The following is a 24082-nucleotide window of genomic DNA, read 5'->3' as shown; positions in this document are numbered from 1 at the left end:
TCAATTAGATATTGTAATACTTTGCTTCAATATCTGTAGCAGCATTCCTGGATTGAACATTTAAGACACAGCTCCTGACATCCCAGTTGAACAGCACAGTGATGAACTTGGGTCTGGTGATGAACCCCATGACCCAGGGGTTTTGAACTCCTAAGACAGCAGTGCAGTGCTGTCACTGTAACAGGCCTGTTCCTCACAATCCACACTTACACGCACAGGAAGAGGAGATACTTAAAGCTGAAAAGAACAGATAATTTGACAGGTGATTGCCGATGTAAATCTACACACGTGCCATAAAGTAAAAGGCATAGAAAAATAAACACTTTTGTGGGGCAATTTCTAATGATTTACAACCCATTTCACTGCTCTGGACTAAGCAGTGGTATTCTGAGTTCAGCAAATCCCCAGTGTATTTAAGCAGCCATCGCGAGGTGCATCAGGAAAGGGAAAAGACACCACCACAATGGTATCAGCTGAATCCCAGCAAGTCTCATCAAAATTCAAATGGTCATGGGGCTGGGGAAGACAGACAGACTGCTTTTTTGTGTGCACTTTGGAACCTCCTTGGATCATCTGAAATTCTTGACAATGGTCCGAAGTCTCATCCACAGTAGTCCTATATGATTTTTTCCACTTAAATCTTAAGAGTTTACTTCTACATTAAAAAAAATTCACACATGCCCATCGAAACAAACACTTAAACCACGGAGGCATAAGTTATATCACATCTCTTTTGCAGGAGAGATCTAATGTAGAAGAGCTATTGACCTCCCAAATAATTACAAAAATCATTAGCACAATGTCACCAGTCATCTTCCCAAACACTTCCATAAAGAATGGCTGGAGAGCGTGGGTTATAGGAACAACAATGCAAAAACACTGACATTTTGCCCCGTTTGAAGCAAGAATGCAACCAGTGTTGCAGAAGATGAAGACAGTTTCTCATTTTCTCATTCTTTGGCTGCCCAGTAGATGGGGCCAGTAGATTATTCGTAGCAATTGTCAGGGAAGAAACACAAATTATTACTATCGAATGTAAATCTTGAATGTTATTTTGCTTCTTGCTTGCATAACCCCAGAAGTGAACTGTGTGCCTTATGTTTGTCACTCAATGTACTATACTAAGGCCTACTGGGTATTAAATAAGCTAGTTCTCAAATATCATAGCTCTCAGTTTGCTAGCCATTTCCTTCCAATTCTATATCTAAATCTGTTGCCCATTGGTGAATTCAGTGCTCCACTGAATTTTATGATAGTTTTCAGTGACACTTTTTCAGATGCTTTTTATGCTCAAGCTGTGACCTCGGTAGTTCTTTCTAGTACTCTGGTATTTTGAATAGTATACATAACTGGAGCAGAATTAATTATGGGAATTAATTCAGCTTTTTTTTTCAACTTAATTCAGACTACAGATATTTTTGTAAATTTTTAAACAGCCATTTAAAATACATTTTAGTTGATATCAGTAATTGTTTGAAGAAGGTTATTAGGACATGATGGGTTATACTTTATTCCTACCACACTAGACCTGCTTATTAAGGTTTTATCTGAGAAACACAGCTACAATACGCTGCATGACACATGCTGGTTCAGCAGGCAGGGTGACTGGACCACACCCTGGCGCTGCCCTGCAGGATCTGTTTTACCTTCTGGTGTGGGATGACGGGCATGGGTGAATCCATTCTGGGGGTGGCTGTGGGCACTGGCGCGGGGCGTTTTGACCTGCCACGGGGTACAAAAAGAAACTTATTAAGCCACAAATCAAAAACAGATACAGAAGCAAATGGTCTGTTCCACCTCAGCATTGCACCCCTGACATAACACACCCAGAGAATATGCTCGTGAGCTCCTTCTGTTTAAAACAGACTAGTCTACCACTTAAGACAATTTAGTAGTAAAAATGTTAAATATAAAATATTCTTAGACATGATTTTAGCAGTACAGCAAGATACAGCTTCAATCTTAACTTAGTGTTATGCATCTACTAGACAATAGGTTCTTAAAGACATACACAGTTAAAGTGAAAAAGATAACAGCCCTAACTGATAAAAAGAATTGTGATTTGCACTACTTCACACAGACATGACTATGAAAGGATGGAGTCAGCAGCGGTGCATTCCCTGCAGGCTGAACTTGAAAGATAAGCCAGCAGAGGTCATAAGCTGTTGACGCAGCTCTTGCCACTGGGGTTAAAGAAGAGAAGAGAGCAGAGCTCAGTAGCTGCAGGATAGTCCCCTGCCCTTTTTTCCAGAGCTGAGCTGACCAGTCTGGGATTTGTCTACTTGATTATGTCAGCCTGCACCCCAGAAGCAAAGCCCTGGGTACACTGACTTCTGCACTGCATAGGTCACTGGCACAAACAGTAGGGTACCAGGCCAGGAGGGAAAGAGACAGAGAAAAGAAAGCAGGGATTTCTGCTTCAACAGTTCATGGATGAAATGAAGGCCATCTCTGATTGGAAGGTGTTTTACTTTTGTGTAAGATATGGCTAGTAGGTAAAAAGAAAAGGAAAGGGGAACTAAATTTTTGATGGAAACCTTAGTGACATTTCCAAACTGACCAGTAAGCACCAAGTATGTTGGGGAAAGATGAAGATGCTCTGAAGATGACTGTTTTGAGAGGGGTTTTGAGAATAATACTTCTGAACAGGGAGGAATCGGCGGTGCAGCCAAGTCAATTTGGAAGCCAAGGAGTGAATGTTGGAGTGGATGTGTAACGACCGATAGGAATAGCAGAAAGAAAGGTGGGCAGGGAAAAGGAAAGGGACGGAAACATGGAAAACATTGCTCGAGGCCCAATGTGGAATAAGGGACAGAAGAGCCATTCAGCCCGATACAGCCCATTAGTTAGACTAGCTCAGATCTGTGATCCAGTGGCATGGCTGACGTGGAGGGTAGACATAGACCTGGTGGTATACCCAGCAGCTGGAAGATTTTGGAGTGGACTGGTTGAACTGGCCTGAGGGAGGGCTGAGTGATGGAGCTGACCACTAAGGGACTTGCACTAGATCGTCCAGGTTGGGGACCATGGGATGGCACTGATCTTTACTGGAGTCGAAAAGCAGGTGCTGGGTCTGGCTCTGGAGACGGCACTGGAAGGGTTTTCTTTGGGTGTGTTGGAGAACAGAGGACCACAGGGAGTTCAGAGCTGAGAGCAAAGGTCTCAAGGTGAGGAGCAAGTACAGAACAATGCCCACGTGAAGGAATAATGTGTGAGCAGGTGTGACAGATACGTACACTCAGGAAAGTGCAAGCTGGTACAGTTAGGGTCTGACCTCTTCCCAAGCTTTCATTTAAAACTACAGATTGCAGAGAACAGTGATACTATTGTGAAGTGCTCACGTTACTTTCAAGAAACAACTGGACGAGATCCTGGGATCAGTTAACTACAGTTAACTACCAGCTGTGCCAGGTGGGCTACAAGTCCTCCTCTCATTTGTAATCCATTTTAAGTTCAAATACATTATGTTATGATTTATTTTAGATTTTATGATTGATTGATTTATTTATTTTTAGTCCAGTAACTGGAAATTATCTTTTTTATTATTTTAAACTTTTGGAATGGATGAACAGGTGACTATAAATACCATATAAATACCATACAACTAAAAGCAGAGAATTAATCTGACCCCCTTGTGAATAATCTGGGGTGACCCCAGTACTCCCTTAGGGACTGGAATAAACATCATCTACTTGATTATTACTCTATTACGAAAGTACACACGCAATGTTTCTCCCTCAGTCTGCCAGATCAATAATTAATTACATGAAATCTGCTATAGATAAAATCCCAACAATTGGCTTCCACCACCAGAAACAATTTTACAATGAAACAAAACTGGATACATAAAAACCAAGTAGATTAAAGTTTCCCCAAGTCTGAAGTCTTTTTACAGTAATTAATAAACAGTAATAAAAGAGAGAGCTGTTGTCAACTGATAAACATTGCTTTCTCAGAAACAACAGTTTAAAATAGTTAATAATAATAATTCCTTACACTTATATAGTGCTTTTCTGGACACTCCACTTAAAGCACATTACAGTACTTTAATGGGGACTCCCCTACACCATCACCAGTGTGCATCCCCACCTGGATGATTCGAAACCAGCCATAGTGCACCAGTACACTCACCACACATCAGCTATCAGTGGGGAGGAGAACAGAGTGATAAATCCAATTCAGAGATAGGGATTACTAGGAGGCCGTGATTGGTAAATACCAGTGGGAAATTTGGCCAGGACACTGTGGTAGGACAGCCCTACTCTTTTCGAGAAACACACTGGGATTTTTAATGACCACAATCAGGTCCTTGGTTTTATGTCTCATCCGAAGAAACAAGAGAATAGATTTGTAAATAAATATAGATTTGTATTTTTTGACAGTGAAACAAAAAAACAGGCTTGTGTCTTATCAGATTCCAGAAATACATTATAAAAAATGATCTGTCTTCAATGAACAAGATGGTTCCATTAAATCTGTCAGCATCCTGTGTTGATTTTGAATGTGCGATTTGAAAACAACTTCAGAAGTGATGACAAAAATGGTTCTGGAGATTAAATTACACCCAAATTGAAAGGAAATGTTCCCCTTTTCAAGTCTGACAAAGAAAATAATGTTTTGACTTCAATGAAATGCTGGTGTTACCAAGGACTGTGTGGAACAATGATAGCAAAACAAAATAATCAGTGGAGTAAAGACCACTGTGTGGGAGGACTTACACCACCAAAGTGCACTGCAGTCTCAAAACAAGCATCTGACCTTCAGTTTCTGGGAAACAGAATAACTCCGGCTTGGAGCCACAATGAATTGGATTTTTTGTGCAAACTGAACTTGAAGAAAAGGTTTTACACAGCTTATTTACCAGAGCTTTACTGTAAAAGATAAACAGATTTTGTACCTTCCTGATTAAAGCCTAGAATATACAGGATTTCAAGAACGTTAAGGATTTCATCTGTATATAATTATAATTGTTATACTGTTAATTTACTTGGCTGACACTTTAATTCAGCTTACACTTTAATTTAACTTCCTACTTTTTCTGTACAAGTGTATATGGTTGGGTTTACTGGAGTAATATTGATCAGACACAGTTCTCAAGGGTATAGCATGATTGCCCACACCTGAGTGTTTTGAGTCCTCTATCCCGCAGTCTATCTATCCGAGTATATTAACATGAGAACGCATGCATGTGCACCAGCGTACACACGGAAAGGTATACAGTACCGTTGTATAATACAATACAGTCATTGGAAGCTGAGGAGCTGGGAAGGAATCGTGCAGATCCTAGTTTCGGGCACACAAACAAGTATTTCCACTTATTTGTTTGGCTGTCTTATACCCCTATCCAGGGCTGGTGAACACGCTTGTCACATGACCTCTGCTGAGATCTGTCATAAACCTCTTTCTCACCTGGTGCACTTCTCATCCTGGAACAAAAAGTCATTCTCTATTTTTGTATGATGTATATTATTGTAGAACGTTAATCTAAGTATGGGCTAAGTATCTATTTTACCTAGTTTGTTTCTTTTCTCCACCATCAACAGCTTGCTAAAGCCAAACTGCCCCACAACATTACCTGTCTCATCGCAACTTTGCATTAAAGTAAAAAAGGAAGTAACAGATATGTTTTCAGGAAAGAATAAGTATAATAAAAATAATTGTGAAATATGAACCCTGATCCAGACAATTTTACAAGAACAAAGACTGAACAACTTTACAACACACTCTGGTCCTGCAAGTCTCGACTCAACAGCAAAGACAATACCTTAATCATCTCAGTTAGTTAATTACTATAGCTTACAGTATGTGGCCTCCTACTGTGGTGCACTATGGGTCAACAGAAGTTTCTTTGTTTGAAGGGATGGAAAATACTGTACCATGATCAGAAAATAACCAGCTGACATAAAAACAGAATAAAGGGAAAAATAAGATAAAAGTAGATTGCAATGAGCATGCAAAGATCACTTCCAGGTCAGTGAAAGAAAAGCGTCCAGTAAGTTATCTGTTGCTGTTAGATTTAATGTTTCTAGATGGTTTACCTGTTCTTCTTTCATGGTGTGACGTTGCTGTATGAAAACCAGCCCACGCATTCGGTAAATTGCATCAAATATCTTTTAGCCTTTCATGTTGAGATGGGAAATAATTATATTGCTTCATTCCTAAATGTATCCACTTTTCACTGCAGTTTTCTTGTGCGTATTGTTTGTATTTATCCACTTCAGATCTATTTTCATCATCAAAGCCTGGAATACAATTGAACAAATGCAACAGGTCTAAGCTGCACGCTTGTTTGGAGAAATCAGTGAACTGGTTGAATTAGATGTTTTTTGTTCTAATTTATCTGTAGCCTTTGAGGTTTTTACTTTATGCCTGTTTATTATTTATACCTGTATCAATACTCTTTGCTCATTAACTAATGCTTCAGTTATATCGTTTGCTCCATGGTTTCTAACTTCACAACTCAAACCACCATGTTAGATCAACTAGGCTCTTGACATGCAATGTCCTCATCTCCTTTAATACCACTGAATTCTGTGAAATTTCAATTTATTTTCTACATTACTTAGATAAAAGCTGGTGATTCTGGAACAGTGAACTACAGCTCCACTGATATGTTTTGGGTTCAGGAGGCAGGGATATGGGATTCTAGACTAAAGAATATCTCTCAGATTTACTGAATAAGTATGGAATAAAATATCTGTCTGCTTTGACAATGACAATGAATAAAGACATCATTCACAGTTGCAATAAGCTTTAAGGGCTAAATCAGGGCTATTTTGGGCATTAATTGTGAAATGTATTGAAAATTGAATTTGGCACCTGGTCTCACACACTGCCACTGTATATCTTAATCATGTAACTGGCACTAAGATAAATCCAGTCATGTTTATTAAATCCAATTCAATGTGTTTAAACATTTCAACCTGGTGGAGTAATTCACAGAGTGCAGATTAACACTGTTATAACACTAATAACTGGCATTTCACTGGTACCTGATTTCACTTGTTGAACAATTCAGATGGGATCTTCCACATCTAGATTTGTGAGGAGGTGCAGACAGTTAGGTGTTTTGATCAGTTCTTCATTTTAGTTTTGTGCAAATACCAGTCTGAGGTAGATACCATTTTCTCTGTGAAAATCATGTGAAAACCAGTGTACAGGTCCTCGAATCTTTCTTTCCCAGGTGTTTATTTACCAAGGACTCTCTCTCACTGCTGCCTTTCGTGTTGTTTGTTTCCATGATTTCAGCTGTTTTTCTATTGGTATCTTTAGAGCATGGTCTGAATCTGAACTCACAGGTTTTGCAAAATAAGTTATATCCTTCTGTGTCTAGTGCACCTTGTTATACAGTTGCACTCATTCAATGAAATGCTTTTTACCTTTGGTTTGCACCAATAAACCCATCAGAGTTATTTTTCATTGCATTATTAATCACTAATTAATCATTAATTAATCAGTTACTATTACCTAATAATTATTGACAACAGCACCTGAGGGTTGTTTCATAAAGCAGGATAATTAAATAACTAGATAACTTTAGTAAAATGTTGACAAAAGATCTAATTGTATCCAATTAAGTAACTATAGCAACATGTCTAATTTCTAATCTCTAATTCTGTGCATTTTAATTGAAACTGAGCCTGACTTTGCACTTATGAGCTCATCTCACTGACAAGTCAGTCCCCTGCAAAAAATGACATCACCTTTCTTCAGGGATCCAGTTCACATTAGAGCTTCCTGAGAGAATAAAAGTTTACAGATTGCCAATACCCTTTATTTTGTTTTGCTGGTAATTTAAATTTGAAAGATACCATTTCAGCAGGCAGGGTATACTGTACTTTACATTCACATTTCTTAAGCCCATACATTGTTAAAACTGCTTGTCATAGCTCAGTGTTAACAGAAACTCAATCTCCATGCATAGGGCTGAGATTCCTGTGACTGGTGTAAATTTGTTACTGTGCTGGTGACTGTGAGTTCTTCAGCAAAGTGATAGTGTGTCTTGCAGTAGGAAAAGTGGTGTTTGCACTAAAACCGTTTTAGAAGCATTCATAACATTTTCAGGCCATGCATTAGTGAATACCATGAAACAGTGGCATCATTAAATGGTAGGTAATATCCTTATATCCAATACTATCCAGCAAGACTTGCCAGCAGCCATATCACCCTGCAACTCACAACTGGCAGTCCACTGAAGCTCAGCAGGTGTGAGTCATTAAAAATCCCAGGGCGTTTCTCGAAAGAGTAGGGTTGTAACCCTGGCGTCCTGGCCAAATGTCCCATTGGCCCTGACCAATCATGGCCTCCAAATAATCCCCATCTATGAATTGGCTTCATCACTCTGTTCTCCTCCACAATGATAGCTGATGTGTGGTGAGCGTTCTGGCGCACTATGGCTGCCGTCGTTTCATCCAGGTGGATGCTGCACATTGGTGGAAGTGGAGGGGAGTCCCCATTACCTGTAAAGCACTTTGAGTGAAGTGTCCAGAAAAGCACTCTATAAGTGTAAGCAATTATTATTATTATTATTATTATTATTATTATTATTATCATCATCTACTTTACATGTAGTTTTTCTTCCCTGTAGCTGTGTACAGTGATCAACACATTTTCTTGTAGGGTTTCCTTATGGAATCGGTGCTCTGGACTGTATAGATATCCCCATTCAAGCCCCCATAGGGCCAAACTAGGCTGATTTTGTTATTACACTAAATTCACATCAGGTACAGTACGGGTAAAAAAACACTCTCGGTTTCACAAAAAATAAAAACTTTTATCACACAAAAGCCACAACAATCATGCCCATCAAAATAAGTTTCTGAATTTGTGTGCCTACAATGGATGTTGCTTAAACATACTGTAGGAGTTCAAAATGCACAGTTTCTATCATCATTCCATCATTTGGAGTTGTAATACATGGAGTAGGATGCATGGTCTTTGCCATTGTTTTTGTGGTGGGGATGAAGGACTCCATCCTCAACCCTCCTGCCTTCTGCAGTGCAGTGTAAATGCATAGTTAGTCAGAGTGTTTAAGCCTGACTTGATTTAGATGGATGATTGAAACCAGAGTTTGCCATTGTGAAAGTCTGAAGTCAGCTATTAGGTTAATTCAATCTGGCTGACTTGAAAAAGGCCTACAGTAATTAAACCTGCTTCCCTAATTACCCCCCTGGAGGATAACAACTGAACTACAGGTTAGGAGCCCTGAAAGTCACTAGGTGATGAAAAACTCTGGGTTCTACCTAGAGCTCTAAATACAGGTTGTTTTTGGAGGTGATTATAGCAGGAAGATGGCTTCTGTATATAGACTCAGGGAGTCCTGGGGGAAGAACTGGCAAACCAGGGATTAAGATGACAAAGTGGGCTCATCTTTCTAAGGAGCCTGCAGATCAAAGACAGAGAAGACTGTTAAGTTTCACCACATGATATGCAGTACGATGCCATTCAGTCCAGCAAGCAAGTGTCTGAGGCATGGTACTGACCCAGAAGGGAATGCTGGGAGCATGCCCTTTCAGCTGCTCAGGTATGAACATAGACTGCGAGCCTGTTCCCTTTTTTGGTTTCTGTCTCTCTGAAGAGTTAGCTCACTTTGAGGTAAAGCCTCTCGTGATCTCTAATGGCATTCTTTTGCATCACCCTTCACTGGGTACACAGAGCTGGATTAGGAAGAAAAAAAGTTCTGGCTCTGGATGAAAAGAGTGATGGGATTTCTGGGTTACTGGACAGAACTGGGCACATATTTGTCAGTGTGCAAGATCAGACCTGCACTGACACGTGCATTGGTTTTACAAGCTATCAGAGCATTAAACATAAAGAGATGTATGAAAAATATCTGTATCTCTGAAACTGCGAGAACAGAAAAATAAAATATGTCATTCAAAAGCTAGATTCAGGCAAAAAAACATTTACAAACTAGTAACTAAGCAAAAAAAAAGTTAGCTGTATCCAGAATGGGCAGATATAGAAACAGAATAGTACTAGTCTTAGTAGCCGAAAAGATCAGTGCATATTCACTAAACTCAGGGATGAGTGAATTCAGTGTTTAAACCTAGCAACCATGCAGGGTCTCAATGGCAGCAGGGATAGTAGATATATGTTAATTTGAACCCATAACAGAAATTAGGTAAATGAGTTGAGATCTGCAACTGGAACAGCAGAGCTGGACCACTCTGATCAGCCCTATTTTCAATACCTTGGCATTTCTGAAGAGGGGGCTGGCACAGCTCGGGTACTCACACACTTTAGGGGAGGCGAAAGAACAATACTATGGCTGCAATCCCACCTGCTGTCAGCAGAGGACACACAATATCTCCCAACAAACAGAGTGAGTAAACACTGAACAGTGCATTCTACTTGCACACACTTAACAGGATTTTAACAATTCTTAGTACTTAGTAGTATAACTAATAGCATTGAAAACACAAAATTAAGAAATACCCCCAGTCTAAAATATAAAGTTAAAAATTGTAAAATTATAGATTAAAGTTAAGCATGTTTTCTGATAGGGGGCATGGTGGCATTGCTGTCTTGTAGTGCTGGGGCCCTGGGTCCTGCATCTGGTGTGCTGTGTGTGCTATGTATGTGGAGTTTGTATGTTCTCTCCATGTTTGCATGGGTTTCCTTCGGCTGCGCCGCTTTCTTCACATAGTCCAAAAACATACTGGGTTCTGTTAACTGGCTTCTGGGAAAATCAGCCCAGTGTGAATATTTGTGCCTGTCTGCCCTGCGATGGACTGGTGTCCTGTCCAGGGTGTACCCTGCTTTGCGCTTGTTACTTACTGAAATGGGTACTGGCTCCCCTACAAACCTGAACTGGGAGAAGTGGTTAGAAAATGGATGGATGTTTTCTTATTAAAGGCAGATCACATCATTAGTGTGCCGTGACAATTTGAAAAATAACAGGTTATTCACAAGTTTGTAATAACAGTAGCAAGCTTTCACACTGCATTTCACAAGGGATTAAATGGAAGCAACACTTTTGCTTTTCTAACCCTTGATGCTGTTCTTCTCTTACTATTCCGCTATTTTTGTCTAAGAACATAATTAAATTGCTAATATAGCAGAATTTCCTTCAGAAAAAAGGCATAAGACATAAATATTGGAACAGGGGGTTGTAAAACACCTTTCCAGTTCCAGCTCTACATTACGTTACCTAACCCTGATTTCCTTGTGTGTGGGAAACAGCTTCTAGGTGAAGTTTCTTTTCAACATGAAAGATAATTCAAACTGACCTCCTCACGTGTATCTGCATCTGGCTTAACTATCCCCAGAGGATTCAGTGTTGTGTTGCTCCCATACATCTCTGCCTACGCCAACTCATTCGGCCTCTCTGAAAGCCTGTTACACAGTTCTTTCATTTTATTGTCCTTCAACATCCTTGTCATTCTCCATGAGAACCAAGGCTATACAGAGAGGCCATTACATTTGCTGTGAAAAAGGATGTGACACCAGAGCCCTGGTGAAGAACTGCCAGGCACTCCGAATGCCTTTTCCTCTAGCCTAACTTCTATCACAATTCAATTCTCAAGGCTTTTCCCCCCACAACTGCTTGACCTCTCTAACCATCACCTTGGCAGCAGACACTATTTCTGTCAGTACCCTGTCACTCTTCAGGTGCTCTGCTGAAACTGGAGGAAAGATCCACACCACAACCTTCAGCATCTGGTCCACAGCAAATGAAGCAAAGCAGGGCTTAATGAGAAAATGCACAAGCGGGTTAAAGATGATTGAGCATCCCTCAGACGCATAACAGTGCCCCCTGTATCTTGTTAAAATCCTTCCAGTCCACTCTCTTCCATGAGCGGCTTTTATAGTAGATTGCAACTATAGTAGATTGCTCAAGAGATACGATAAATGACCTTGTACACTGACCGATTTCCAATGTATAAAGTTAATTTAGTCCAGAAGAATCCCACTCCTCCTTGCAATAGAAACATGGATTATGCAAATAAGCCACGTGGAGAGATCTTGTAAAGTACCTGGTTGCTGAGTTTAATGCACAGAAAACATGTACACAGAATCCCACCAGGAAACATAGACTAAATACTACAAAGATAATGATGATACATTATCAGCCAGCAGCCATATCACCCTGCAACTCAGAACTGGCAACCCACTGAAGCTAAGCAGGTGTGAGGCTGGTCAGTACCTGGATGGGAGACCTCCTGGGAAAAACTAAGGTTGCTGCTGGAAGAGGTGTTAGTGAGGCCAGCAGGGGGCGCTCACCCTGCGGTCCACGTGGGTCCTAATGCCCCAGTATAGTGATGGGGACACTATACTGTAAACAGGTGCTGTCCTTCGGATGAGATGTAAAACTGAGGTCCTGACTCTCTGTGGTCATTAAAAATCCCAGGGTGTTTCTTGAAAAGAGTAGGGGTGTAACCCCAGTGTCCTGGCCAAATTTCCCATTGGCCCTTACCAATCATGGCCTCCTAATAATCCCCATCTATGAATTGGCTTCATTACTCTCTGCTCTCCTCCCCACTATGGCTGCCATTGCATCATCCAGGTGAATACTGCACATTGGTGGTGGTGGAGGGGAGTCCCCACTACCTGTAAAGCGCTTTGAGTGGAGTGTCCACTCAATTATTATTATTATTATTACGTTTATACTACATACTACAATGATGAAGTAAATGTGTCCTGTGTCTTATTCTAGAATGAATGATGAAGACATCATTAGAAACACATGCCCAGGACACACATCACACCAGTAGCATGTGTAAGAGCAGAGCGCTGATGGGACCAATTTCCCCAGACACCTCTAGGGGAATACACTGCTGTTCTCAGTCACCTATCCAGTTGCTCAAAGACAACTGGCCAGGTGACTGTTTAAAAAGAGAAATCTTCCAGTGTCAGTCAGTCGATGGGACTTGTAGACTAAAGTTTTTGTGAGTTTCTGAAATTTTGGAAACTTTGAGAAAAGTCTAGAAAAAGAGACAGACTTTTCTGAGAATTCTGTTTTTGTGGTTGGTAAGCAGTCTATCTGCTCAACTGTGTTAGACAGGGACTTAAAGATGAAGTTTAGGCAGGAGTTCAAAGAAGAGCTAGGCTTGTTTTGTTGTTTGGTTGTGGTCTATTTTATTTTCCCTGAACTAACTAAAAAGCACAAGTGTGTTTTTGAGCCTCACAGTTTGGTCTGAACCCACCTGTTTGAACCTGATCCACACCCAGAGGCTGATCATATATATAAAAAAATAAAAAAAGATCATTTGGGACAGACTAACATCAACAGTGTAAATGTGACACTGCATTTCCAATGCATTCCCATGAGAAATGTGGAATTAGGACACTGTGCCTTCAACTAATACAGTACTTTCTCTAAGAATTCAGAAGCCTTTCTCCCCAATTAAAATGTTACTTTCACCTTCGCAGTAACAGTTACGCCTGAGTAGAATTTGAACACATTTCAAAAACTGCACTTCTCTCTTGCTTCCTCATCATCTCTGACAGCAAATGTGTGTTTCATTAAAAATGAAACTCCTAAGTACAGAAATAAAATAAAAGCTTCCAGCAGCGTCACAGCAGAGAGACAATGTTAGAGCTGTACAGTACCAGCACAGACATGGAGTTGCAGCCTGTGGCAGTAAGATCCTGGGGCCGTGCCTCTGTCTGAACACACTGAGGCAATTACAGGAGGATAGGCCGTCTCGTGGAGGCTGCCTGGATCATGAGGCTGCTGACAGCTCCTAATACAAAGGATAACAAAATACCATCAAGCCATCCGAGTGGAGTGAAAGCAAAGTAATAAAGGCCCTTTCACACTAGCAGTAACTCATGGGCTCAGATTTGCTCAAAGCTGTGAAGCAGCACATTTGGAGACCTCGACTTCACATTTTCAGTCAAATCCATGTTCACCGGACAAGTTAAAAAAGCAGCACACTTCTTGCCATTTGTGTAGCTTGCGATACAGAGCCCCTAAAACTGATAGTGCCATTCTCCCCACAACACCCTGGTACAGTATATGGTGAGAATCAGCCTTTTATATGATTGACCATTTCTAGCCCTCAATTATGCACAAGAACAAGTAACCCAGTGCTGTGTTGATTTATGCTTGGTGTTGTGTCTCATACACAATAATGCTAACTTTGGGCTGTTCATTTGAATAAGCTTTATCATACAGTACCTTGCAGTATTTTAATAGCATTACATTCTGTGATCGGTGCACAGAGGTAAGACGCATCTTTACTGACATAATCTCAGGAATACCTGCATAGACCCGTCTGTTTTATCTAACAAGCACATCAGCTTGCACTCTTATCTGTGAATGATCTTTTCAGTGAGACTACAAATCCTCATCAGGGAATGATGCAATACCCATTTGCACATGACATTGACAAATGCAAACTCATCAAAAGCAGGGAGGAATCTAATCTAAAAATATCCACGCAGTAGTAGACAGACAAGTTTACAATTCTTAATTGCTACTCACCATTCAGGCAGCCACATGCTTCTCTGGATACATTACGTGAAAAACGCTTATAATCCCCATCAACTGATTTGTGAAAAAGAGAAAGTGCCCTTACACCAATAACAGAACGATAAAAGCACTCCCCCTAAGACCTCTGAGCTGTGACACAATTACTACATATTGTGATGCCCCTTTGGTTGTGGCACTACAAGGCTGCTACTTTCTCAGGTGGGTCATGAAATTTTTAAATATTTTTAACTGCACCTTTGTCCAAGATGCCTAAAGTATCACACATTATAGTAGTACAGGGACAGTGCAGAGTAATCAATTGTCCTCTGGACCAAGTGTGGACATCACTGTTGTATCTTTGAGAAAGACCGAATGTCTTCGCCAACCCAATTCTGTAGGTGGGTGCCACTGTACCTGGGGAGCTACTGCTCATCAGACTGTCCAATCCGAATTGAGTTTGTTATCTCAGATTGATAAACACTACAGACACAGACATGAAGTTATACATGTAGGACTTAACCTCTTGACCATATAGCTAATACATGGCTGCTGCTCTTGTTTTTTCGTGACAAAAGGCTCAATCAGGTTTCTTGGAAGCCCTGCTCCAGGCCTCTGTACTGTACTGCACCACACAGTTGCTGGTTTATTGCCTCCCAGGTCTGCCCATCCAGCTTATTGTGAGAACGTGATATTTGGTCTCTCAATCCTGCAGGCACACAGGTGCTCCAGTCAAATGCAATCAAATCCCACCATATCCATTTCATTTATGACTCTGTCAGTCAAACAGGAAACACTTGCCACGAGGCAGGGGTGGAGAAGAGGGGATCCTAACCCATCCCACAGACAGGACAACCTTTAATGTGAGCTCTGAAGCCTGCTACGCCCACCCAGGAATTACCACTCACGCAGCTACTCATGACATTCCAATCAACATGCTGCAAGGCAGAATTAATATCACTGGTAAACAGCTGGAAGAAACGCAGTTCAGCACTGTCTGCCTCTCTAGTGTTTTTATGTTTTAAACAGTACTAGAGGCTAAGATCAAAGGTCCCGACACAGAAAAGATACACTGGGAATGAAACCCAGTGAAGGATGTCGGTAACTGACACTGCAAGATATTCTGTTGGCGCAAAGTGAAAGTAAAAGAATCACTCCAGGGTACAAGACCGTCATTCCAGCTGGGATCTGGACTCACAACCTTTCGGTTACAAGTCGAGAGCCCTGGAGTGCCAGTGAGCATCGCCCGCAACAGGTATGATGGCAAGGGCAGTATGTGGGGAGCTGGGACAGGGAGGTGTGGGTGCGAGTGCCCAGTACAGCCCAGTGGCAGCAGGTACCTCTGCATGGTGAGGTTTAGGTTGAAGCTGGCACACTTGATCTTGTTCTGTGCATCAAGGTGGGTCATGCCGTCAGTGCTGGCCCCATCGATGGCTATGATGATGTCGCCCTGGTTCAGGTTGGCCTGTGCTGCCTTGCTTCCCGGGGTGATCTGTGAAAGGAGAGGAAGCAAATTACTGACTGTGTCCTAGTCAACAGGCTGCACTGCAGGCTGAGCATCAGAGTAAGGACTTACCTGGAAACCAGGGCCCTTCCAGCCCACCCCACTGCAGGTCTTTAATACAGCCAGCCCTCAGCTCTTCACCAGCTCCTACTAATTACCAATTAAATAATTAAGGAGAACGTTGTATGGGACCAAAGTTCCTTAATGGAGTGAACTGAAAGGAGAGAGGAGTGGCTTGGCTGCTCACAAATTCTCTTTTATATGAATTAAGCTGAGCCCTACAGTATACAGGCAGTGGATATTCCAAAAAATGTCCAGGCAGAGCACACAGAAAATAATTCAAAACTCCAGGACAAAACTTAACCAGAAAAAAATAACTTAGTTTCTTAAGACAATCAGTAGCATTTGCAAAAGGAACCTCTAACAAGTATATTTATCAAATTACTAGCAATAACCTTGTTTCAGAAACAGATTACTTAGGTCTACTTTATATAAAGAGCAAAGCTTGTAAAGACAGAAATGGGTCTGCTGTGTAATGAGAGTCTTATTTCCAACCCTGGAATAGTGTGCATTTTACCTTTATATAGACCTGCTAAAAGTGAGGTCTGGAGTATTAGATTAACTCCACATACGTGTATGGAAATTTACTCAAAATAAGGTATGAAAAAGCACCTGGTGCTGGTTTACTTAGAAGCTAGCAAATCCTTAAATAGCTTCAGCTCCTCTGCAGTTCTACAAGATTTCAGGACTCTGCAAGGCTAAAAGAACAGAACCTTCCTAGTCTTTAACAGATGGGACCTGATCCGAGTACTCAAAATCCTCAAAGCCATTCACATAGTCAACCCAGGGAACATGTGTATGTATATTTGAAACTAAGAATAGGTGGCACTACTTTACACAAAGAGGTGTGGGAGTATGAAGCAAGCTAACCAGCCCTGCTGTTGAAGTCAAAAACCTGTACGAGATTTTCAGACCAATTACTTACTAAGTACAAAATGGTCTAGTTGGGCTGAATGGCATCCTCTTATTTGTAACCTTTCTTATGTTCTCATCCAGTCTTGTTTATATGTCTGTAATGCTTTCACTGTATTACAATCTGAGGCCACTACAGATAAGTGCAAAACTGTTTCTACTGAGAGCTTTTATACTGTAAATCCCTTTAATTTAACCACCAACTAAAAACAAAATACTATGAAATATGACTAGTTTGGCATATAATCAGCTCAATTAAACTGTTACTCTTTTAGTACAGACAGGGTGGAGATTAATCACAATCACACTGCCTGGTTATTTACAGCACCTTACTCGATTTCTAACTGCACGACAAGATCAGACTATTCAGGGAAAAGCTTAGCGTTACCCAGCTCCTCCATTCAACAAATTCAATTGAAACTCGGTGTGAGGGGACGAGGAAGCAGAAGATGGAAGTGATTGCTCTGCATCTACTATTTAGGTTCAGAGGGCAGAATTGGTGTACTGCATCACTGCAGTAAGAGAAGTGGACTGTGAATTGTGAACTGGTACATTTGAAAACCAAGCAACACTGATTCGAATGTCCACAGTGCAATTGTTATGATCTCAAGACCTTTTCATGTCTTCAGAGCCTTCCGCAGGATCTACTCAAGCTGCAGGAGCAAACTCTGAATTCCTTGTCTCCCCAGCGTTGTCAAACGATTCCTTGCCATTCTCACGAATTCTGGAAGCTGAGAACCACCTCCAGCTGGGAAGGGAAATTTCAGACCTCAAGAGGGAGAAGGCAACCTTATAGCTACCTTATTAAATATCAAAAATAAAAGATGCTGTTGACACCTTCTGCCCTCGCACATCACTGTACCAGCTTGCACCTGTTCTCACAAGTCAAAGCTTTCGGCTCACAGCCTTCTCCCCTAAAGATGTCCGGCTGCAGCTTCCTGCTGTGGTGAAATTACATGTGATTTCCTCAGGAAAGACCAATTCTAATGCCAACCCTATATCCAGTCTCTGCCCCAGTGAGGCAAACATGACTCACTGCAGAGACCAAGCTAGAGACCAGACCAGAAGCATTAGGAACTTAGGGACTGAGCTCCACAGCAGCAGCTCATTGAACCAGACCACTGAAGGGTCCTGACCGGGATCATCTGTCTCAGCTTCTGGTATCTCATTGCACCACGCCAGGCCAGAAGAGCTTCAATTACAGATGTATTAATTTTTTTTCGCCAAAGTGATGGAATAAAGTCTGCTTTGCAGTTCATCATCACAGTCTCTCTGTGCTCATTAGAGAGAAAGCTTCATTTTAAATTTACTACTGTGATGTACAGTAAGTAGAAGTTTTCACAGCTGAAAAAGGACATTACACATTGCCATGGTGATTGTCAGACCCCCATATGATTGTGTTTAGTGCTGTTTTCCAGATTGTGGAACAACAGGTTTACACTTACAGGAAAGCCCTGAAAATCTCTTTCTCAGCAATTATTATCAGAAACCGCTTTTCCTAGTGCATCGCAGTAGGCGCTGTACTTCAGAGGAGGATGAAGTGGATCCCCTCCTATGTGTGAAGCTCTTTGGAATCCTTTGGGATGAAAAACACTGTATAAATATAAGGATTATTATTGCAGTTGTGTAAAGGTTTAAAGTTACAAACAGAAATCTTTTTTGAAAACCACTATAAAAATTCACTTCACTGCTGAGTAAGTGTATTGAACTTGAAACTGATGTAGAAATTTCCAACAGCAAGAGCGCAAAATGCACCAACCGCTTAAACGTCTGTTCCAGGGCTGATGGACGTGGATTGTCCTCCAGGCACACACAGTATTCTCTACATGCGACGTCTTGCTATGCATAAAACTTAAATGACATATGAACAATATTAATGGTTGAATACGGGCAGGGCAGGGTAGCAGATAAGTCTGGACTCAAGACAGGTGGGCTGTGGGTTCAAGTCCCCATTGCAGACACTGCAGTTGTTCCTTGACAAGGTACTTCACTCCAGGTACATATGAATGGGGACCTGCAGTGTGGAAGGGGGAGTCATGTGATCCCTTTTTAACCAAGATAAGGGGGCTGCGTGATAGACTAGTGGATAGCATTGCTACCTCATGATGCTGGGGTCCTGGGTTCAATGCAAGACCTGGTATGATATCTGTGTAGAGTTTGTATGCTCTCCCCATGTTTAATTGGGGTTGCTGTGGTTTCCTCCTATAGGACCTACCAGTATATCTGGTATGTCCATTGGCTTCTGGGAAAATTGGCCCTGGTGTGAGTGTTTGTGTTTGTGTGTGTGTGCCCTGTGATGGACTGGTGTTGCTTGCCCGTTGCTTGCTGGGATAGGCTCTGGCTTCCCTGTGACTCTGTATTGGATAAGAGGTCAGAAAATGGATGGATGGAAACCAGGATAAGCTCTGACCAAATGAGCAGATGTGTGTGTCTTGACTATGGAAATGACCTATGTACCCTACAGTTTAATATATCAACTGTGATATAATATATTATTTAATATATCAACACTATTCCATTTGTGACCTGCTTATCAATATAAACAATATGAAGGTCACTTAAGTGATGAGAATTTTGTTTTCTTTCTGATAAGTGCTAAAACTGGGTCTTTAAACCTGTATAGAAATATTTTTTTCTTTATTAATTCTACAGATATGACTTCATCTAAAGATATTATGACCTTCAGTAAAATACCCGTGTCTTTCTGGGTATGCAATATAAAATTTTCATTCAGATACATTAGTTTCAGTTTCTTTTAATGGTGGTCATGTTATGGTAATACTATAAATCTTATTTTTTCTATCAGATAGTTCAAAACAGCTGTCAACATCAACATTAGAAAGAAAATGGTGATTACAATTCCATTCATTTGTTTGGAAAACCAACTGATATTTTCAAACCAAGTGCTGGAGCCCTTCTGTTCAACTTAAAATATTTACTTACAATCAGAATAATCTTCCAAACACAAGGAACAGATTCAAAACCATGCAATCAGGGGTCTCGAAGTCAGTTCCTGTTTCTGGTTTTTGTTTCACCCTGAGTAATCAAGTAATTAACTATTTTCTAAAGTATACATACTGTATATATGTTTTTTATAAGGTCTTTTAGCAATGATTATACAGACATTGACTTCATTAAAGATACAGTTACCTATAAATCACTGTGTTTGGAAGAGCTACAATAGTGCAGAGAATCAATAAGACCAACTGTGAAACAGAGAACAAGGATGGAGCAAAGCCCACTAGACACTCAGCTTTCCAGGAACTGAGTTTGAGAGTATAAGATGGAGAATTAGCCTTGGACAGCCTGGTTTTGGAAAAGCAGGTAATCAATCATTCCACCTACAGCTATCCAATTCATTAAAGAATTTCAGTCACACCCCTTTGCCACATGATTCCTGTCAGAACAGGATGGTTCCCAGTAAACCCATCATCATCAGGGCCTCAGCTGCAAAGACCATCCTCTGTGTTCTGTAGGTATACTGTATGAAAATGTGCAACTGACTCCCCCTGATCCTTCTCAGGTGAACACACGCCTCCCTTTTCCATTCCACATCTTACAGCTAACCCTCAATTTGACAACTGACTGAGGATGTAATTAAGGATTAATTACAGTGCCTTGCGAAAGTATTCGGCCCCCTTGAACTTTTCAACCTTTTGCCACATTTCAGGCTTCAAACATAAAGATATAATTTTTTTATTTTATGTGAAGAATCACCAACAAGTGGGACACAATTGTGAAGTGGAACGAAATCTATTGGATTTTTGAAACTTTTTTAACTAATAAAAAAATGAAAAGTGGGGCGTGCAAAATTATTCGGCCCCCTTGCGTTAATACTTTGTAGAGCCACCTTTTGCTGCGATTACAGCTGCAAGTCGCTTGGGGTATGTCTCTATCAGTTTTGCACATCGAGAGACTGAAATTCTTGCCCATTCTTCCTTGCAAAACAGCTCGAGCTCAGTGAGGTTGGATGGAGAGCGTTTGTGAACAGCAGTTTTCAGCTCTTTCCACAGATTCTCAATTGGATTCAGGTCTGGACTTTGACTTGGCCATTCAAACACCTGGATACGTTTATTTGTGAACCATTCCTTTGTAGATTTTGCTGTATGTTTGGGATCATTGTCTTGTTGGAAGATAAATCTCCGTCCCAGTTTCAGGTCTTTTGCAGACTCCAACAGGTTTTCATCCAGAATGGTCCTGTATTTGGCTGCATCCATCTTCCCCTCAATTTTAACCATCTTCCCTGTCCCTGCTGAAGAAAAGCAGGCCCAAACCATGATGCTGCCACCACCATGTTTGACAGTGGGGATGGTGTGTTGAGGGTGATGAGCTGTGTTGCTTTTACGCCAAACATATCGTTTTGCATTGTGGCCAAAAAGTTCGATTTTGGTTTCATCTGACCAGAGCACCTTCTTCCACATGTTTGGGGTGTCTCCCAGGTGGCTTGTGGCAAACTTTAGACAAGACTTTTTATGGATATCTTTGAGAAATGGCTTTCTTCTTGCCACTCTTCCATAAAGGCCAGATTTGTGCAGTGTAAGACTGATTGTTGTCCTATGGACAGACTCTCCCACCTCAGCTGTAGTTCTCTGCAGTTCATCCAGAGTGATCATGGGCCTCTTGGCTGCATCTCTGATCAGTCTTCTCCTTGTCTGAGCTGAAAGTTTAGAGGGACGGCCAGGTCTTGGTAGATTTGCAGTGGTCTGATACTCCTTCCATTTCAAGATGATCGCTTGCACAGTGCTCCTTGGGATGTTTGAAGCTTGGGAAATCTTTTTGTATCCAAATCCGGCTTTAAACTTCTCCACAACAGTATTACGGACCTGCCTGGTGTGTTCCTTGGTCTTCATGATGCTCTCTGCGCTTTCAACAGAACCTTGAGACTATCACAGAGCAGGTGCATTTATACAGAGACTTGATTACACACAGGTGGATTCTATTTATCACCATCAGTCATTTAGGACAACATTGGATCATTCAGAGATCCTCGCTGAACTTCTGGAGTGAGTTTGCTGCACTGAAAGTAAAGGGGCCGAATAATTTTGCACACCCCACTTTTCATTTTTTTATTAGTTAAAAAAGTTTCAAAAATCCAATAGATTTCGTTCCACTTCACAATTGTGTCCCACTTGTTGGTGATTCTTCACATAAAATAAAAAATTTATATCTTTATGTTTGAAGCCTGAAATGTGGCAAAAGGTTGAAAGTTCAAGGGGGCCGAATACTTTCGCAAGGCACTGTAAGTAATTCAATTAGGAGCTGGATAAAACTGAACAGCTACACCGTTCTTCAATAGTCCACTAACAGCAGGTTCACCTACCCCACATGGCTCTGTGTTCAATCTACTAAAAGCACAGACAAGAAGCTGCCAAGCAGGACCTAGAAGAGAGACGGAGTTATTCTGCTTTGTATGGCAAGCAGCAGGGTGATAACACCCAGTAAGCTGTGTGATACCAGATATGAACCACAGATGGCTTTTAATCCCTATTCTCCCTCTATACATTCAAGAAAACATTTTCCCACAAAACCACTTTTAATCAGACATTCATTAAACTAAGATTATCCTTCTCAATATAATTTAAAATCTATATGTGTCCACACTGAGAAATAAAAAACCCTCAAAAAACAGAACAGGAATCGTAAGGTTTTCAGAGTACATCTTATATGTGTGAACATCTGAATTTGATTTAAACTTTTTTAGCAGGTTTCTTAGTTCGTGATAATCTGTACTGCACTGCAAACTAAAACGCACACAGTCCAATGATCCAACGAGCCCTGATCTTCGGTCATTTTCTCAGCTAGACGAGTTACTGCCAAAGTATTACGCACACCATCCTTTTGTAGTCATCATCCTGTTTTGTATTTGTTAGAATTGCAGTAGATTACTGAAATTACTGTTGAATACAAAAAGCTATTCACCTTTCAGAGATTTCAAAGCTGGCAAGAAGAATTTCTGTTACAGAGCTACTTCAAACAGTTATTTAATTGTTGATGTTAGTTTCAGGGAATGGTTTATAATGACCCTGAGTCTGGCGATTGTCACTCAAAGCTGAAGAGCAGCTGCTAGACTATTGATTAAGCAGCACCGAACAAAAGCAATTCAAAATAGAAAAGAGGAGGATGTTTTTCACCAACATTCCTATTTCATCTTATTTAACTATTGGTCTTAATCAAGTACAGTTCTACAATAAAAAATGTTATTCTACTTGAATGTGTCATTGCAAGAGCCTATTGGCTAAATCCAGCCATGGATTTTCTAATATGCTTAACCAGTGCAGGGTTGCAGGGGGATCGAAATCCAAAACTTCATAGTTACCAAAAACAATAAAATTCCTTTCAGTCATTCTTTCTACCAAGCCCAATATTGATAATGGAATTTAGATAAGCATAATTTCTGTGTTCAGCAATTACTTAATTTTTTGCTTTGGGTTTAGTACTACTTTAAACCTTCAATCACTGATAAATGTCAAGCAACAAAATGACCACTCCCAGACCTCAAACACAACTGGAGTAAGAAGCTTTCAAAACGTAGACTTCAATGACTGCTGTATAACCATCGGACTCCCACGTGAGCATCTGCATCAGGTCATGCACGATTCCCAGGGCAGAATTACTGTGTTCATGCCTGCTCCATTTTGTGCCTAGTGTTGAATCACACACATTATAACTCACTTCAAGGCAACTGATTTAAAATATGTCAAGTCAACAGATTATTCCCATATCTTTTCATGCTTTTGTGAAAGTACACAATACCTGTCTGCCTGGGTATCAAACAAAAATAAATGACAGAACTGTACAAGCTAACGCTGAGGTGCCGGTCTCTAATAAATGGGGTGTTTTACACAGTGATTAATCTGATGATGAATCTGGAATATGTACAAATTATGAATGGACTAAAGTGCTGAAAAATAAATTCCAAATAAGAATTTAATCCTAATCAAAGGACATCATGTGCGTACAGTAGCCTGACGGGCTGGCAGATGGTTTATCTGAGCTCCGCACAACAGCTATGTGATACTACCACTGTGAACTCTGTGCAGATATTCATGGAGATCTCTGTGCAATCCTGGGACCCAAGAGCGCTTTTGATAAATGTCAGATATAATTGGCAAAGGGAGCCAGAGTCCCCTGACGCATGTTAAAGGTTGCACTGTAACTGGAAGCACAGCGATGGTGACTCACTGTGCGGA

General features: G+C 40.9%; 1 protein-coding gene across 3 annotated transcripts in view; it reads right to left on the bottom strand.

The window, feature by feature from the left end:
- LOC148661792 (LIM domain-binding protein 3-like) overlaps positions 1–24082 on the bottom strand; it is a 51878-nt gene that overhangs the window by 17479 nt on the left and 10317 nt on the right. For all 3 annotated transcript variants that reach the window (XM_088636094.1, XM_088636095.1, XM_088636096.1), the window contains exons 2-3: positions 15757–15908; positions 1647–1722 (exon numbers count right to left, since the gene is read on the bottom strand). In XM_088636094.1, coding sequence (XP_088492220.1) covers positions 1647–1722; positions 15757–15908 — 228 coding nt within the window. The remainder of the gene's footprint in view (positions 1–1646; positions 1723–15756; positions 15909–24082) is intronic.

Source organism: Lepisosteus platostomus, chromosome 6 (genome assembly GCF_059453375.1).
Source record: "Lepisosteus platostomus isolate fLepPlt1 chromosome 6, fLepPlt1.hap1, whole genome shotgun sequence".
Lineage (NCBI taxonomy): Eukaryota > Metazoa > Chordata > Actinopteri > Semionotiformes > Lepisosteidae > Lepisosteus > Lepisosteus platostomus.
The sequence above is the reverse complement of the archived record's forward strand: the minus strand, read 5'-3'. Positions and strand labels throughout refer to the sequence as shown.